Genomic DNA, 18,776 nt, shown 5'->3' with positions numbered 1-18,776 from the left:
CCCTCCCAGCCGAAATCGATCGTTAAGACGATCGAGGACACGATTCACATCCCTACCTATTTGTGCAGTTACAAATGGATTTTATACATATGCCAAAAGCTCAAGGTTATCAATATTGTTTGGTAATTGAAGACCGCTTTAGCAAATGGATTGAGGCCTATCCCATACGCGCCAGTACAGCTGCCACAGTGGCCAAGATTTTATTAAAAGAATATATCCCAAGGTAGGGAATATCTGAATGTATTGACAGTGACCAAGGAACAGAATTTTATAATAAGGTAATTGAATAAGCAACTGCTGCAATGGATATGAAACATAGACTACACTGTCCTTACCATCCACGGTCATCCGGACAAGTGGACTGGATGAACCAAACTATTAAAACTGGACTGGCTAAAGCTGTAGATGAAACTGGGTTACACTGGCCAAAGGTAATACCAGCAGTCTTACTTAGTATTAGGAGTACAACAGCTGAAACCATGAAGTTAAGTCCATTTGAAGTAGTTACTAGATGCCCTATGCTAGTACCCCTGCACAGGAATGAATCTAATTGAATGTGATTTATCTCAACTGATTCAATGATCTCATATTGCAAAATACATCTCACCAGGTCAGAGAGGCCCTGCCAAAACCCAGAGTGGATATTGTTCATGGAATATCATTCTTATTAAAAACTTCCTATGAGGAACAACTCTTGAACCTTGCTGGGAAGGACCCTATCAAGTTCTTCTCACCACATCCACAGCTGTAAAGGTCAAAGGGACAAAAAGCCTGGATCCACGACTCCCACATCAAAGCTTGCAAGCCAGCACCAGGAATATAAGCAGACGGTAACAGAGCAGGATGGGAAGCAGATGACCACACAGACCAAAGTACAGACCAGGTATAAAAGCAGACACATTTTTAAAGCAAAGAGGGTGGGCATAATGATCCCTCATCCTTTGCCTATTGCTTTTCAAGATCTCTTCATGGCATTTCTATATATCTGTTTTCTGTTGGGTAGCATACCATGGGCCTGCCCACACCTTACACTTACACTGCTTTAACTTTGAATTGGGCCAATTCCTTTATCGTAACTAACTGTTGGATTTCTGGACAGAAAGCTGTGGGTCATTTTGTTCCACTCTTAGATTCATTTAATAAGACTACCATCTCTAATACTAATGCTACCCGGTGTCAATATTTCTCACTGCAGCTTCATGACTCTACTGCAAGTTTATGTGTTCAATGAATCAAGCTGCAAACAAAAGTATCTTCCATTGATCTTAAATGTAATAAAACTATTAAGATATTTTCCAATGGTACCAGGACCATGCCAAAGGCCTAGAATTGCTCAGACAGTTTTCATAATGGTACTACACCTATACATATATGTTTTATTAATCAAACACATTTTTCCATTTATCAAATATTTCCTCTCCTACTCTCCTACTTCTGGTAGAAAAGAAATCTGAACCCTATGTTTTTCAATGAGGGGTAGTTAGAAACTATTGATAACAATCCTGTAGCAAATTTATTGATTACCTCCCCAGGAGTTTACTTTCTGGGACAGTCAATATAGGTTTCATAACACCTCAATTTGTCTATTTTCCTGCATATAATTGGCCTCGTTTTAACCTAATCTATCCTTCTCATCCCACACGTTCGCACCGTCAAACCAACCCCTTAGTTGTAAAATCCACTGGATTTCACAGGTTTGTCAGAGCTTTATTTCCTCAATTTCGAGTTGCAGAATTAAAACATACCATTCACAATATTGCAGCTATAGTAGAATCACTAGCTAATTAAATTATCATAGAATAGAAAATCTGTAAAATGAAATAAAATCTTTAGCTGGAGTAGTCTCACAAAACTCATGGGCCCTTGGGATGTTGTTAGCTGAGACGGAGTCTGCCAGTTCATTAACTCCTCTTGTTATAACTTTATTGATAAATCTGGGGAAATAATAAAAAAAAAAGTCTCCTCTGTCCTTTGAGATCTTTTCCACCAAGCTCACATACTCCTGCTTAATTCTTGGGATTGGGATTTTCTAGGTATAGGGGCCTGGCTTGGAAGTTGGGAAAGATGATCTTGTATTGTATTATGCCTCATTTGTCAATGCATGTAAATTTGCTGTAAATTCACTTCCAAGCTGACTAATCCTGTAGCTATAACTATACTACCCGACAGTCGACCTTTCTTCTACAGACATTTGTTTATGGAATTTGACTGCCCTCCAAAGAAGAAAATGATTTATTGTAAACAGACCTCATAAAAACATAAGATCCAGTGAATTATTTCTTGCTGCAACCCTCTGACAGTATTACCAACCAAAGTGTACAAGAAACAAGACCATAGATAAAGATGTCCTCCTGAACTTAGAAACAATAAACTGTTAGCTTACAGTACACTTCAACAGTAACAATCTATATACAAGATCTGACATTGCTAACTGTTTAATAATGCTATTGTCTATTTAGTATTGTTCTCTATATTTATAATTCACTGAACAAAAGGACGTAAAACTGATTTAATTATTCAAAGTTGTCAAATCACAAGAAGATTGTGAGAAATTGCAAGAGGACATTGCAAAACTGGGACACTGGGCATGCAAATAGCAAATGAAATTTAATGCAGAAAAGTGCAAAGTGATGTACTTAGGGAAGAGTAATCCAAATTATAGCTACAAAATGCAAGGTTCCACATTAGGAGTCACCACTCAGGAAAAGGATCTTGGTGTCATTGTTGAAAATATGTTGAAATCTTCTGCTCAGTGTGCAGCAGCAGCCAAGAAAGCAAATAGAATGCAAGGGATTTGTTATGACCGTCGGCTGCGGGTGGCTGCGACCAACCCAACTCACGTCATGTGTTGCCCTGCTCTCCGGGTGAACTCATGGCTGTGGCTATCTGCTACCAACGCATACCTCCTGGCTCTCGAGGCTTCTCATGGCGGCTGGGATGCCGCTGCCCTACACGCCAACTCCGGGCCTTCCTAGGTGTGCGTGCGTGCCACCAGGCCTCCCTTTAAAGGCCCAATGGCGGGAACCTCAGAGGCATCCCCAATGGATGACATCAGAAACTTGGGACTTATAAGCACCTCCCTTGGCCTATGTTAACCGACTTGGCAATGAGTTCCTTCATCTCTCTGGTACTTGTTCCTGCCTTGGATCTCAACCTGCAATCTGGTCTCTGGCTCAGATACCAGCTCCTCAGGGGCCTGCTTGCGCTTCTTTCAGGAGACCTGGTCTCCAGGCTTCCCCGCTCCTCAGTATAACCCCTGTGCTCCTTACCAGAGGTCCTGACTGCTTGCTTCTCCACTCCTCGGGGTTGCCTCAAGCACTGCCTATCAGAGATTCCATCTCTATACTTCCCTGCTCCTCGGGGCAGTCTCTACCTTACCATACCGGAGACTTTGACTCTATGCTTCCTCGCTCCTCGGGGTAGCTTCTACGTCATTTTATCTGAGAACTTGATTCTAAACTTCCCCGCTCCTCGGGGCAGTCTCTATGCCTTTACACCAGTGGCATTACTCTATGCTTCCCTGCTCCTTGGGGCAGCCTATGTCATTACATCAGAGACTTGACTCTGCGCTTCCCCGACCCTCGGGACAGCCCCTACGTCATCACACCAGAGACTCTGTTGCTATGCTGTCCCACCCCTTGGGACAGTCTCTGCATCACTCCTCCAGAAGATCCTGTCTTCGCGCTCCCTACTTCTAAGGGCCCTGCCTAGCACTCCTCTGCCTTGGAGGTTCCTACTCTGGCACTTGTATCTTCAGTCCTGCCTGAGTACTGTGACTCCTCTGAACTGTGCCTCTTCGCTCCGCTCCTTGAGACGCCTCACAGTAAATCTCAGTGCAGGTACCTGCGATCACGTAGCAGTGACGCAGGACATTCTCACTCTACTGAACTTCAGTCGTGTCCCCTGCTGCAGCTGACCTCACCTCCCGATGGTGAGGACCTGTGGGGCTCCACCCCTCAGGTAGTATCAACCTCTACCTCACGCCAAGGGTCCATGAAACCCACGAATCCTAAAGGATTATTAGGAAAGGAAGTGAAAATAAAACAGAGAATATCATAATGCCTCTGTATTGCTCCATGGTGTGACCTCATCTTGAGTATTGTGTTCAGTTCTGGTCACCAATCTCAAGAAAGATATAGCAGAATTAGAAAAGGTACAGAGAAGGGTGACCAAGATGATAAATGGGATGGAACAATTCCCCTATGAAGAAAGGCTAAAGAGGTTAGGACTCTTCAGCTTGGAAGAGAGACAACTGAGGGAAGATATGATAGAGGTCTATAAAATAATGACTGGAATGGAACAAGTAAATGTTAATCAGTTGCTTACTCTTTCAAAAAGAAGAAAGACCAGGGGACATACAATGAAGTTACTGGGTAATACATTTAAAACTAGTAAGAGAAAATATATATATTTTTTTAATTCTTTATTTTCAATTTTCAAAATAATATCATTCCACAAATATTATTTATAAGAAAACAACATGAGAGAGATAGAGTATAACTAGAAATACTAAGTAAAACATTGTATAAGACAACAATAGACTTTACATATCTCTCATCATTACTTTAACTGCCAACAGGAGGGTGATACATTTATCAATTGGGAGTCATTTTAAGAATAAATGATATAAGAATTCTCTCCAACTACCCAAACCATATCTTTTTCTTTTAAATGGACACAGGGGAAGATGTCGGCATTCTAGTTTGTTCAAGAAATACTTTTAACTGATCTGGATCTACAAATAGGTATAATTCATCTTGTTTCTTTATCAAACATTTACAAGGGAACTTTAATACAAAGTTATATCCAAGTGAAAGGACTTCCTGACGGTAAGCCAGGAATGCCTTCCTTCTGATTTGGGTTGCAATAGCCATTGGCCGGCCCCTGTCACATGGTAGGAGCACTGGATGGCCGGCGCCATAAGATGGCGCCGGCCATCCAGTGCTCCTACCATGTGACAGGGGCCGGCCAATGGCACGGATACCCTGTCACATGGTAAGGGCAAAGGGGCATCGGCGCCATTTTTTTTTTTTTTTTTAGAACAGCTGATGCCGCGAAATCTCTCCCCGAGGCCCCCCTGGATCTCTCCTCTCCCCGAGGCCCCCCTGGACCACCAGGTAAGTTTAAAAGGTTTTGGGGGGGGTCGATTTAAAGGGTCGGGTGTTTTGTTTTTTTAGCAGCGCGGGCCTCCCTAGCGATGTGAATTGGATCGGGAGGGTCGGGAGGGTGGGGGGTTGATTTAAAGGGTCGGGTGGGTTTTTTATTATCGGGCCATCGGTGCCATTTTAATTAGTGGCAGCCAAAATGGCGCCGATGGCCTGAGAGCGGGAGATCGCACCGGGACCCCTCCCACTGGACCACCAGGTAACATTTTGGGGGGGTTCGGGAGGGTAAGGAATTGGTTTTAAAGGGTCGGGGTGGGTTTAGGGGTTGTTTTGGTGTGCCGGTTTTCCCGCCCTCCCCCAAATAATTCCTGTGCCCTATTTAACGATACAATACAAATGCCCCTGATGATAAATCGGGGGCATTTGTATTGTATCGTGCACTCTAACGATTTTGGACGATTTTAAAATTATCTGATGATAATTTTAATCATTCAAAAACGATTCACATCCCTAATTAATAGGCCTCAAGATATATGCTGTCTCCTCTGTCCTATGACTGGTAAGGTCCAGTCTATCTATAGTTACTAGGATAGACATGCTCTGATTCCACCCCAAGCCACGGATGGGAGACCAGTGGTTGGAGCATATTATGATATGTTGTCATGAAAATGACAAAAAGGGGGGATTGTTGAGGTGCTTACAGCCCCATTTCAGACATAACTTATAAAGGACAGCAGTGAAGAGGCAGTGAAACATTTTTTGACTTTTTGAAGTCATTATTCTTGTTCTCCTAAATTTTTTATTTTTGATCATATACAGTTTTTATTAACAACATTCAGCCTTGTACTTGCTTTCCTAGAAAAACAGATGCTGTAAGTTAGATAAAGATGATAAGCTACAAGGTTATAGAATATTTTTGAACAGATGCAAGGCCAGGTGACATTCCATCTAAATTTATAGAACATTTTGAACAGAGACATGGCCAGTTGACATTCCATCTAATTACAAACCATAGATAACCTCATTTACATATGAGGTGAAGATAATTAGCATGAAGGCTGAGACCAAATTACCATATGTGCATTCAGATTATTTCTTTATAATAGAAAACCAATCATAGAAATTTTGACAATTATGTAACTTAATTTAGGGGTGGCTGAAACAAATGCAGAAATCCTTTATATAGTCTTGCTATCAGTAAAATCATATGAGAGTTATACTGATGCTTTTTATAGCATGCTGCCTCTCTCTCCAAAGTATAGCTTATATTATTTTATCGCATTTTAATAAAAGAAGTTTGTTTTCTCCATAGCTACTGGCTTTAAGAATTTTTATTTCAGTGAACCACGTCAATGCATGCAATGGGACACAAAAAGCACTGGATCAGCCTGTTTGTGTTAACCTGTATGAGGGACAACTCTATTTGGATCCTACCTTTTCTCTGGCAGGTTTCCAGCTTTTGGTTTTATATCATTCCTAGGTATAGGCTCTGGAATCCTTTTATCTGACTCTATACTGATAAAGACAGAATGAAACATAATTAGGATTAGAGAATATATAAATCAGGGCTTCCCAAATCTGTCCTGGTGACCCCACTGCCAACTGGGTTTCAAGATATCCACAAAGAATATGCATGAGATGAATTTCATAGCAGATATCCTGAAAACCTGACTGAATGTGGAGTTACCAAGTTTGGGAAACCTTGATATAAATATATAATGTATAAAATATTGTATTGCAGAACTGACAGAGAGACATCTGGTGACAGGAAAATTACATGCAGTAGTACTGTATACATTCACATCTAATATATCAGTAATATAGGCTACATAAGTGTTTCCCAACTGTCTCCTGGAGACATACTTACTTAGTTGGGTTTTTAAGATATCCTTAATAAATATGCATGAGAATGATTTGCAGACACTGGCGACCCAGTGTATGCAAATCTATCAATGCATATTTATTGTGGCAATGCTGAAAATCCGATCAGATAAGTGTGCCTCCAGGACAGGGCTGGAAGACACTGGCCTACATACCAACTTGTCATGCTATTGACTCATTCCTTTACTGATCTTAATCCTAGGTCTCCTCATTTTTTGCACATAGTATTATATTTCTGAAAACTTTATAGCTCTAGAACAAGAGTAGGCAACTCCAGTTCTGGACTGCCACAAACAGGTCTGGTTTTCACAGGGCATCCACAATAAATATACATGAAATATATTTCATACAGTGAAGGCAGTGCATGCAAATATACCTCATGCACATTCATTGGGGCATATCCTGAAAACCAGACCTATTTGATTTCCTCCCTAGAGTTAATGCACCAGCATCGTCCTCCATTTCTTTAGCACAGGCAAATCCAGTCCTGGTTTTACACTGCTGCATACATGGACTTGTGGTCTTACTTTTCATTTAGATTTTTGTTTTTTTTTTTAGGGACATCAGCATTTTAAGTCTATTCATGTAATGAGATAAAACTAGGACATGATAAGTTGTTTTAAAGAAATGGAGCCCAATGGTAAGTTAATTCTAGGGAGGAAAACAAACACCTTGCTACTTATTTTATGGTCATCTCCATCTGTTACACCAGTGGTATTCACTTCCAGCCCTGAAAGACTGCCAACAGTTTGAGTTTTCAGGATTTCCTTAATGAATATGCATGAGCTAGATTTGCACACAATGGAGGCAGTTTGCATGCAAATCAATCTCAAGCATATTCATTAGGGATATCCTGAAAACCTGGTCTATTGGTGGCTGGGAGTGAATACCATTGTATTATACAAATGTTATAGCTCAGCAACCTTGGCTGAGCTGTTTATTCCCCTATTCATATTCCACACATACCATGACACCTCTACCAGTCACTCTAGCACAGTTTTCTGATAATAATCTATACAGCAGCACTTTGATTTCCTGCAGCCACAAAATCATAGGAGTGGCTGATCAGGGGAACTTCTGAACTCTTCACTTAAATTTTACATTTTGGAAGCCAAAAACAAATTTCATGCATGCAACCAAATTCTGAAGGAATCATATTTCTAGACATAACATTTTAAAGAAAGAAAACAATTTTTGGAGCTCAAATACTTTTATTTTCTGAGTTTTGGAAGCACATTTTTTGCCTTTGTGTCAGCTGAACACTTATTTTCTGATACAAATTAAATCACGAAGAAAGAGGAATCTTAATGCTTTTGTTCCATTGTCCTAATCCTTCCTGCTTAAAGCTAGTAAAAAGTTTGTCTCCTGGGAATTGTGGCTTTTTGGGGTGCAGCATGTGTTGAATGTAGTGGCATTTTGTTTGAAAAAACACATTTTTTTTTTGCCATAGTTATCTTACATGAAGCAAAGGATGGCAAGTTCACCTACTTGGGTGTGGCCAACAAGCCTAATTTATATAATATACACAGTGATTATTCAACTGCTCTATGCATATAGAGTGGCTTTAATAAATGGTTCATTTATATAATTTGGATATTCTTGAAATCAAGACCTGTTGCTTGGCACTGAGCAGATTGGTGTCCTCTGTGCCTGTACTCAGAAGTATGGTGTTAATGGGAATGACATTTTACAAATGGATACCTTTCCAAATTGTCCCTTGTGTATCCCTGTAAACATCTGCAGACACCCGGTAGCACTATAATAAATGTCAATAATAATTTAAGCCCCCAACTTCAGCAAGCCTTATGATCAGGCTTTTATAAGCTGTGATGACTTGGGCACTTGAAATACAATTTAGATCAAGGGAATTTCAGGACACTTGTACAGTCTTATGTATTATTAACAACTACGGATTACCGTAACTCCTTGTATATCAGATTGCCTGTCAGCTATTTAAAAGCACTGCAGGTATTGCAGAATTTTGCAGTCTGCTTGAACATTGGAAAAGCCAATGAACCCCCCCCTCCCCCCTCACAAGAGATGGAGGTTTGGTTTGATCATATTATTTAGGTGAACTGTAGCAGAAAAAAAAAGAGAAGACAATGCAGCTATGTAACTTGAGCCGTCAGCCCAGGAAATTGAAAAGATCATGAGACTCCTAACTGTGAAGGTACTTAAAAGACCACTGAATAGGTGAGGCTGAAATTAAGGTAGGGAATTTGCATGTAACAGCCCCCTGGACTTCTGCTGGAAATTTTGTAGGAAATATCACTAAAAATCAGAGGCTTCAAACTCTTAAATTACAGAACCATGACTGGGAAAGGGAATTATGAGAGAAATGTACTGGAAATCTGTCCTAGGAAGCAAACAGATTTTCACCCTGACTAACAAGGGTATTCAGACATGAGGGTACCGAGTTCCCAGACAATAGCAGGGGTTAACCAGGCAGGATGGAGAAGTGTATACATGTTCTCTCTCCATGGTGGGTCTGGGTCTGGGTCTGGGTTTTGGCTAAGAAGATGTTACCCATACAGGGTCAGACAACAGATAACTCAAAAACCAGGCTGAAAAAAGATGACTTATCCAGGCTGGGTTACAGCACATGACTGGTCATGAGTTTAGCAGAGCTAAGATTATTGAAAGCTGTGGAGATTCAGAGCAAGCTAAGGAAAACCTTCCTATCATGTTTTTCTTGGGTGAAGGGAGGGAAATCCCACCCACTAACAGCTTCTTTCCCAGGTGGAGGCACTAAGAATGTGAGGACTGACTGAGTCTGCCCTAGGGAGGCTCCCCCCAGGTTGGTGCCAAGCCCAGGAATGCCCATGAGGTAAGCGGTCAAGGGGGCTTTATACCAAGAAGGGAGCAAATCTCCCCAGTCCTGATGGAGTTACACTGGCTCCCTATAAGAAAGCGTATTAAATTTGATATCTTAACTTTGAGTTTTAAAATTCTAAAACAAAGTGGTCCATGTTATTTTAGGAGTCTTCTAGACTATTAAGTTCCATCATAGGAGCTGAGGTTTTCAGGGAAACTTTTGCTAGTGATCTCCCTCCATAAAAGTGGCTGCCTATTAGGAGCCAAATGTCGTGCCTTTTTTTTCAGTGGGCCTGGCGCTTTGAAACACTCTTCCAGATTCAGTGCGGGAGCTTGATGACATAATCCTCTTTTGAAAACAGTTATAAGCATTTCGAGAGGTTTATGGTTAACTTTGATATCCATGTTCAGCATGGTTAGATTTTTTATGTAATTTTACATGACATTGTATCTTACTATATATTATAATCCACTTAGCACCTAAAAGACAATTTTAATAAATAAATAATAAACTGTTTAGAGTTTGAACACTTGTAAATATATGTGACATCACATCAAAAACTGTGATTTATTTCTTGGCATCACACATAAGCATGATGTCCTTATTTATTGGCGGGGACTTATTTGGATTTCTCAGACTATAGAAAGGCCTGAATCTTTATTTCCAGCATCTTTTCCCTCTTTCTCTGTAGGATGTGCCTTCCCACCCTAAAAAAAAAACTGTTTCATTCATGAACCTATGCTCAGTTATTACCTTTCTTTGCTGGTAATGGTGGTCCTTGTCCGTGCTTCTGTTATGGGTGAACTCTCCGGCGGTTTTCTTTTTTCATCACTGATGAATAAAAACTGGTCAGGAATGTAGACTTATATGCATAAAGAGGGCCATTTTCAAAGGGACTTGCAGGTGAAGTATATCTTTACTCACAGAAGTAGACCTTTAGAAAACCATGCAACCAATACACGCATACAATTATGTGCATAATATCACATGCATAGGGAGAGGTGTTCCAGAGGGTTGAGTCTGGGTGGGGTGGGACTTACGCACATACTTTTCCATTTTAAAAATTATGTATGTAAATTCCCTCTGCAAAACCATGTGCATCAAATAGCAGGTGTCATTGTGTGTATGTGTAGTTTTGCTGGGATAAGTTTCCTAGCACACTTATATGCATAAGCCTGCTTTTGAAAATTGGTGTAACCAATGCGCATATTTTCCAGCTAAGGTATGCATGATGTTACAAAACTGCCCCCATGAGGGCAACTTTCAAACTATATGCAGTAGTGTAAAGCCAGCGGCTACTTTAAACCTGCAGACTCTTAATGTCAGTTTCCAAAGATAAAATGTTCCCTTTGAAAATCGAGTGCACACAGACCTGCACCTCCCATACGTGCCCCATTTCCTGCAAAATTAGGCATGTATGAGAGCGCACATATATGCTAACCTCGCCCAGACTCCATGTTCTGGAATGCTTCTTCTCTCTGGGCATCAAAGTAGGCATCTACTGGCACTACATGCACAGGGTAGGAAATGTTCAAAGACCTCACTTCCACGCATAAATCACTTTGCTAATTGCCCTCTAAAGCTGTAACTTAGTGGAGTCAGCCCAGTGGCAGTGCTGGGTGTTGCCATGCGGGAGACTGGGATTTATTTCTTGCACCTGACTTCCGCTCACCTGACCAGCAGAGGATTGTTGCCGTAATGGTTGGGTTATTGAGGGTAGAACCTAACTGGGGAAAACCCTCAAGTAGAGGGCATGGCCGACTCCGGTCCTCAAGAGCTACAACCACACTTGTGCACTGCCTCTTGTATATAAATCTATCGCATGCATATTCGTTGTGGATATCCGGAAAGCCAGGTGTGTGTGTGTGTGTGTGTGTGTGTGTGTGGTTTTGGAGAACAGAGTTGGCCAGCTTGCTCTAGTGATTGCAAATTATGGTCCAGGACCTCCCAAGTTCAGACCTCCCTCTTCTCCTCAGTTATAAATAGGTAGCAAATGGGTATTGAGCTGATGACTGCTGGTGCAGATAGAGCGAGTCAGGAAGGAACCTTCTCTTCTCAACTACAAGTCCTGTAAAGCCATGATGGGCCCTGCCCCCTTCTGGAAAGCTGCTTTAGGGAAGTTTAGCCTTCCCAAGCCTATTGTATGCTCTTTCTATGGACTTCAAGGGAATCTCTTCCTACGTGCACATGCCCTCCTATTTTCTGGGGATATGGGGGAAGGATTCCCGGTGGCTCATGCACATGCTTCTCTCATAATGTGAAGGCGGAGGGATTCCCCTACAGGTGCGCACAAGCCACTCTCCAGGTGAGAAAATGGATTTCCCCTAGGACCTGTGTGCACCTCTCTCTCTCCTGCTGAGAAGGGGGAGGGATTCCTCTGGGTCTGTGCAGGCTCCTTTCCCCCCTGCAGGAAGAGGATGGGGGGTGCCATAGATCGCAGAATGCAATCACAGCACTTTCCAGATAACATTGCTTTCGTTTTCCTTCATTTATTTTTACCTTTCCTTATTGGTGACAATGGTTCTGGATTCTGTTACAGATGAAATCATTTTGCCGTCCTCTCCACTACACAAAAAAAAAAAAAAAAAGATTGGACTCCACATGAAAAACTGGATTAAAATCGTATACATATTTTTTGCTTCTATGAACAATTGAGGGGCCATGCACATAAGAAAACAGATCACATCAAATTTTCTAACAGTATATGGAAGCAAAATATTGCCTTTTATTCATCAAAATTCATGATCATTTCTACCTCATAGCGTAAATTACACAAATATCTCCCATTCCAGAGTATCCTTTTATGTGGGTAATGAAAGATATATTTGTACCCTAAAAGACCTCCTTATTAATGCAATTGCATTTAAAATAGTAAAGGTAAGTGAATTAAATATTACACTGCATATGATTATTGACTTTAATGGGAATGTAGGAAACAAAGACAAATTTATCACACAAATAATAACATGAAAGTGCGAATATACAATGTTCAGCGGCTGTCACTTAGCTGCAAAAGTCATTTAGGACCGGATTCACTAAGGGTTTTCCCATAGACACAAAATGGGAGAAAGGCCTTAATGAATCTGTCCCTTATACGAATATAAAGGTAGCTGCATAAGTTGTGGGCTTGTAGTGGGCAGACTGGAGCAGAGCGACTTAGCCACATAACTTATGCGCCTAAATAGCGATAGTTGATCTAAAGCCACATAAGTTAACCAGCTAGGTCAAACTTAGGCCTGGATTTTCTAAGTTCGCAGGCCTTTCTGAATCGCATGGTACCGGGGGCGAGGTGGCGAAGCGGGGGGGCAGGCCTGCGAAAGCCGACAGCAATCGCACCACTGCGGTGTTATCACTGCTGGCTTCCGCAAACCAATAGCGCCACCGTGAAAGGTGGTGCTATTGGGTGCGTTACTGGCTGCGATAAGGGTTCTTACCTTTTCGCCGCCAGCGATATCTCTGCCGCGTCCGCCCCGGTGCCACTCCAACTTCTCCCCTTCCGGTTCTGACGCCACCCCGACTCCACCCTGATTTAGCTATCGCATGCGATCCGCATTAAAAATGGTAAGTTACTTAAACGGCCAGCTTTAAATATTGACCTCAAAGAGTTCTGTTAATGCTACATTCTAATAGGGAGCCATACCCCATAACAACTTGGGTTTTCACTGGCCGGTTTACATGGATTATTCCAGAACTTTTCCAGAAATGGGTACCAGAAGATTTGCCTTCCAGTAATATTTATAATATCCAGTTCAGGAACAAGGAGTTTTGACCAAGGAGTAGTGTGAGTAAGGGTGGAATTTCAGCAGACAATGGATTTTAGGAGAAATATAACTCCTTGCCATGCATGTTTGTTCATTAATCAGAGCAGGTCTTTTTATTTTAGATTTAACAGATATATTACTCTATCCTATACACATAGACTGGATTTATTGTATCTCAGGATCACAATACAATAATTCAAGATTCGGGAGGACAAACAAGTTGAGTTAGGGAGTAGTAAATATGCCACAGACCAAACTGATGAATATGGGTAAATTGTGAGTATACACATAAACAGAAGAAGAATATAGAATTAGAGGAGGAACAGAAAACTCAAAATAAGAGACACAAGACTCCAGTTGGGTAAGAGTCTCATGTTGCTGAGCAATTATATATGTCTGTCAACCTCAGAACAAATTGGCATCATAAAAACTGAAGTCATTCATTACACTGCTCTTATAATCACTCATTATTTCTGTTATAATTCACTTAGGAATTGCACATTAATAAATGCATTATAATTAGGAGAGATCAGAAAATGTGGATAGGAGGCTTACGGGCGAATTTTAAATTGCCTGCGCGTGAAAAATACGGGGATTATGCGCGTGGCCTGGTCTTGTGCGTGCCGCGCTCATTTTAGAAGGGGCCCAGCCGCACGCATAACCCTTGTTACGTGCACAAGAGCCGGGCTGAAGAAATGGGGCGGTCCGGGGGTGGGGAGGAGCGGGGCTTGAGGCGCCGGTACAAAGGCCATTTACTGCTGTGCCGGGGGATCGCACGCCGGCAGGCTGCCGGCACGTGCAACTCACGCCAGCTCAGGAGCTGGTGTAAGTTCTGAAACAAAGGAAAATAAAAAAGGCAGGCAGTTTTCAGGGGTCGAGGAGGACAGGGGAAGAGGGAAGGAGCATGGACAGGGGGACAGGAAACTGGGGAAGGCCGCGATACAGCGCTGCACAAATTTTGCAGTATTCCACCCCCTTTTTACGCGCGCGCATGTTATAAAATCACAGATCCATATGCGCACGCTGGGTAGCGCGAACACATGGACGTGTGCGTGTATGTTTAAAAATATACCCCTATAGTACATTCCAGTTACTTATGCATTTAGTCATCTAATTCTTCAAAAAAAATAAAAAATCAGTGGGTAAATCCATGACTGAGCTAGGATTGGGTAGGCAGACTAGCAAGAGATCTCACTGTTGCTACCTGGACCACTCAGGAGCAACCCTGTGGCTGTTTGATATTTGGAACTCTGTTTTGAAAGCATTTTGGCTGTTGTAAACTGGCTTACATTTGCCAGAATAGAGGATATGAATAGAATTTTCAATATGGATCCTACCCTTCACTTGCTGGAAATTATTATTCTTGTATTATTACCTTTCATTTTTAGTGATGGTGGTTGTTGTCCTGGTCACTGTGGAAGAGGAACTAGTGGGAGACCTTCTGCTGATGTCATCACTGCAATTATAATATAGAAAAAAACGAAAATCATTTAAAATCTGAATCAAATGGATTCCATACATTGAGTTGAACTATACAATGGACTAGAAAAAAATGTTTCTTTTTAAACTACAGGCAAAATATCTCGGGACCAGGACGGGGGCGGGGCAGACAGTCTAAAGTTAGGGCGGTTAAATTTAGCCAGCTATATTCTATATTGAGGCTGCACTATTCAATGTACCTCTAAAGTTAGCTGGATAAGTTTATCTGATTAACTTTGCTATCCAGACAATGACTGAATATGGACCTCTAGGTTTTATTGTAGTTTACTTTTGTGGCTTTTGGAGTTCCAGAACTCCAATTTTTGTGACAGGAGCACTAAGGACTCTCACTTACACAGTACTTAAAATAAAGACCATAGATCTTTGATACAGAAAGGTAAATCTCCCTAAAATAGGTACACTAATATGCTTCTGTTTCCAAGATATTTCTAGGTCTTGGAGACTTGATTGTGTTGCAGTTTACCTTTTCTCAGATGAGCTGATGACTTTTGGTTTGGTTTCATTCTGGACGAGTGGTTGAAGGGGCTTCTTAGTTGTTTCCATGCTGATAAACACACAAAAATAAAAGATGATTCTGATGAATAATTCAATTGCAAGAACCCTTCATGTCTCATGACTTTACCAATTATAGTTACTCTGTGTAAAGTAGCATGGACTATGTTTTCTGTTTTCTTTGGAATGAAACTGAGATTCCCTAGTGCTATTGAAGCTCCTAACAGGACTCAGGTGCTGCCATATCAAGGGTGTGAATGAAGCTGCAGTGATTTGTGCACCGGAACGCTGTCATACGTCTGGTGACCAGGAGGAAGGGGAAGAGGAATGGGAGGAAGAATAACAGCATCAGCACCTGAACAAGCAGGAGCACCACCATGGCTGCCTGGACTGGCCCATCAGTAGACATGGGACCTGCATTTTCTTCACTGCTTCCACGAGACCCGGGGTGGGAGCAGGGGTGTTGCAAGGTAAAGTGGAGAATGGGGAAGATTGGGAGAGCTGGAGATCTAGGGAGCAGGGGACAGAGGCTGGAGAAGAGCAACAGGAAAGAGAAGGAGCATGAAGAGAGGGTGGAAGAAGGGGAAAAAAAGGAGGGAGGCTGAAGGGACAGAAGGGGGGATTGGGTGAGGGGAGAGAAGAAGAGAGGAGAGGGAATGGGAGAAGTGAAGGCGACATGGAGGGCTCAGAGGAGAGGATGGGGGAGGGGTGACAGCCAGTGGGGGTGGGAATGGGAGACAGAGGTGAGGTGCAGAAGGGGAGAGAGGAGGGGACAGGGGACAGGAAGAAAGAGGAGGGGACTAAGGAAAGAAAAGCAAGGCCTTGTGCTTGTTTTTCAGTGTGGGGGAGGTTAATATTGTTGGGGCTGCTGATCCTCAGCCCCTTCCTTTCTTCATAACCCCCAGTACCTTCATCGCTCTCCGGGACATTAACATTGCAGGCAATTTGCATGCCCTCCCCCCTCTCCCCAACCAAAATGACACTCTGCTGCCCCTGGATTAAGATCAACCAACTCATGGTTCTTGTCCTTAGCGTAAGCCATGTCTTCACACCGCCTACATTTCTCTTGTGCTGCTGCCTTGATGAAAAATTAAGACTCAGCTTTGGGATGTTGGTTCAAAGTTATCTAGGATTTGTGTTAAGAATCCAAGTTTTTACAGAAGTTTATTTTTGTGGCTTTGGGTTTTTCAGAGCTCCAATGTTTGTAACAGTAGCACTCTTACTTATATAATATTTAAAATAAAGACCACAGAACTTTGACACAGAAAAGTAAATCTCACAAAAGTAGGAGCACTAATATGCTTCTGTTTCTGAGATATTTCTAGGTCTTGGAGACTTGATTGTGTTGCAGTTTACCTTTTCTCAGATGAGCTGACGACTTTTGGTTTGGTTTCATTCTGGACGAGTGGTTGAAGGGGCTTCTTAGTTGTTTCCATGCTGATAAACCCACAAAAATAAAAGATGATTCTGATGAATAATTCCATTGCAAGAACCCTTCATGTCTCATGACTTTACCAATTACAGTTACTCTGTGTAAAGTAGCATGGACTATGTTTTCTGTTTTCTTTGGAATGAAACTGAGATTCCCTAGTGCTACTGAAGCTCCTAACAGGACTCAGGTGCTGCCATTTCAGGGGTGTGAATGAAGCTGCAGTGATTTGTGCACTGGGACGCTGTCATACGTCTGGTGACCAGGAGGAAGGGGAAGAGGAATGGGAGGAAGAATAACAGCATCAGCACCTGGACAAGCAGGAGCTTTCCAAGGTCTCATACAGAGATGGGATTCTATAATATAAAAAGCTACTTTCAATTTTTAGGATTCAAATATAAATATGACTCTAAATTCTAAGAAGTCAATAGTCAATAATACAGCGAATAGCAAATGTATCCAGGGAAAGCTATGCATGCAACTTGTGCCGGATGTTCAGCAGGACTTGCCATGTACAAGTCTCCCTGTGAAAATGCGTGGATAAAGTTGGGCATGCTATATTTCCCAGCAGATATACACACACAAGTTTACCCAGATAGTGCTGAATATGAATTAACATGGATAATGTTAAGACTCATTTTGGGAAAGCCTCCACTGGTGCCCCTTTATGTCCAGATAAAATTTGCACACACAAAAGGTAAGCATTTGGCAGGGGAAAATAGTGGAAAGTCTGCTTTTGTGCATATAACTCCTTTTGAATACCGACCTCTTAGTGTCTTTTTGACTGTGGGATGATAGGAGCAAGGCAGATGGTTCTGGCAAGCTAAACTAATAATTAGTGATGGTTTCAATTTAATCGGAAGAATTGTGATTTTAAATGGGAATAGAGATGAATTTTAATCTAGGGTGTCTCTCTCTCCTTGAGTCAACATTTAGAAGACATTTCCTGTATCTCTCCTGATCAACATTTAGAAGACATTTCCTGTATCTCTCCTGATCAACATTTAGAAGACATTTTTCAAACAGCTTGCATGAAGCCAAAGTCTGCAGGTACTTTGCCCACCTGTGCATAAAACCACTTTGATAGTTTGAGGGTTTGGCTGTTCCGCACATGCACTTACACACAGAAAGCTACATCCTGCTCCGAGCAGGTATAACGTTCGGCGTGTAGGTTTACGTGCATACTTTTGAAAATGAAAAGCATGCAGATAAATTATTTCCCCGGCTGGACTCCCCAGCAGCACTGCCCCCGGGAATGCCTACTCGTGGTGAGGTTTAATGTACATGCAAAATTGGCTTTCACATGCACAAACCCCCAGGTTGATGCATGGAAAAGTAAAACAGGGTTTTATGCACATAAAGTGCATTGAAGATTAGGAACAGAAATCGCCATGGGAGCTCCAAGCATCTGGCTAAAGATAGTCAGTAGGTTAGTAGAATTTAGTAAATACATTTTCTCCTCGTACACAAATTGTCTTTTGCTATCAAGGTTGTGTGCAATCTCTCACTGTTAAGTTAGAGCTCTTTTGCCTTTCAGTGAATGCAGAAATATTCCTGGGATGATACATTTTTCTTGTCTCCTTTAAATCAGAAAGAAACACTAGCAGTAGTGACATTATTTTATAATAAAGCACTTACAAAGTTTGCAGAAAGAAATGGCAAGTTTAGTTAGCACTGCTAAAATGAAATTGGGCACGCAGACCTGTTATGGAGCGTGCAGAGAACTCCCAGACATGGACAACTGATCACCAAGAAACAACTTTCTGTTTGAAAAGTCTCCAGAGCTTTTGTTT

The 18,776-nt window shown here is 41.8% G+C and overlaps 1 protein-coding gene across 13 annotated transcripts in view; it reads right to left on the bottom strand.

The window, feature by feature from the left end:
• Positions 1 to 18,776, bottom strand: part of ZNF185 (zinc finger protein 185 with LIM domain) — a 220,858-nt gene that overhangs the window by 73,900 nt on the left and 128,182 nt on the right. For 11 of the 13 annotated variants that reach the window (XM_029606612.1, XM_029606614.1, XM_029606617.1 and 8 more), the window contains 6 exons: positions 16,911 to 16,991; positions 15,526 to 15,606; positions 14,938 to 15,018; positions 12,301 to 12,366; positions 10,555 to 10,632; positions 6,540 to 6,620 (listed from right to left, as the gene is read on the bottom strand). In XM_029606612.1, the coding sequence (XP_029462472.1) occupies positions 6,540 to 6,620; positions 10,555 to 10,632; positions 12,301 to 12,366; positions 14,938 to 15,018; positions 15,526 to 15,606; positions 16,911 to 16,991 (468 nt within the window). The remainder of the gene's footprint in view (positions 1 to 6,539; positions 6,621 to 10,554; positions 10,633 to 12,300; positions 12,367 to 14,937; positions 15,019 to 15,525; positions 15,607 to 16,910; positions 16,992 to 18,776) is intronic. The other 2 variants (XM_029606618.1, XM_029606626.1) reach the window with 2 other exon arrangements.

Source organism: Rhinatrema bivittatum, chromosome 6, assembly GCF_901001135.1.
Source record: "Rhinatrema bivittatum chromosome 6, aRhiBiv1.1, whole genome shotgun sequence".
Taxonomy (NCBI): domain Eukaryota; kingdom Metazoa; phylum Chordata; class Amphibia; order Gymnophiona; family Rhinatrematidae; genus Rhinatrema; species Rhinatrema bivittatum.
The sequence above is the reverse complement of the archived record's forward strand: the minus strand, read 5'-3'. Positions and strand labels throughout refer to the sequence as shown.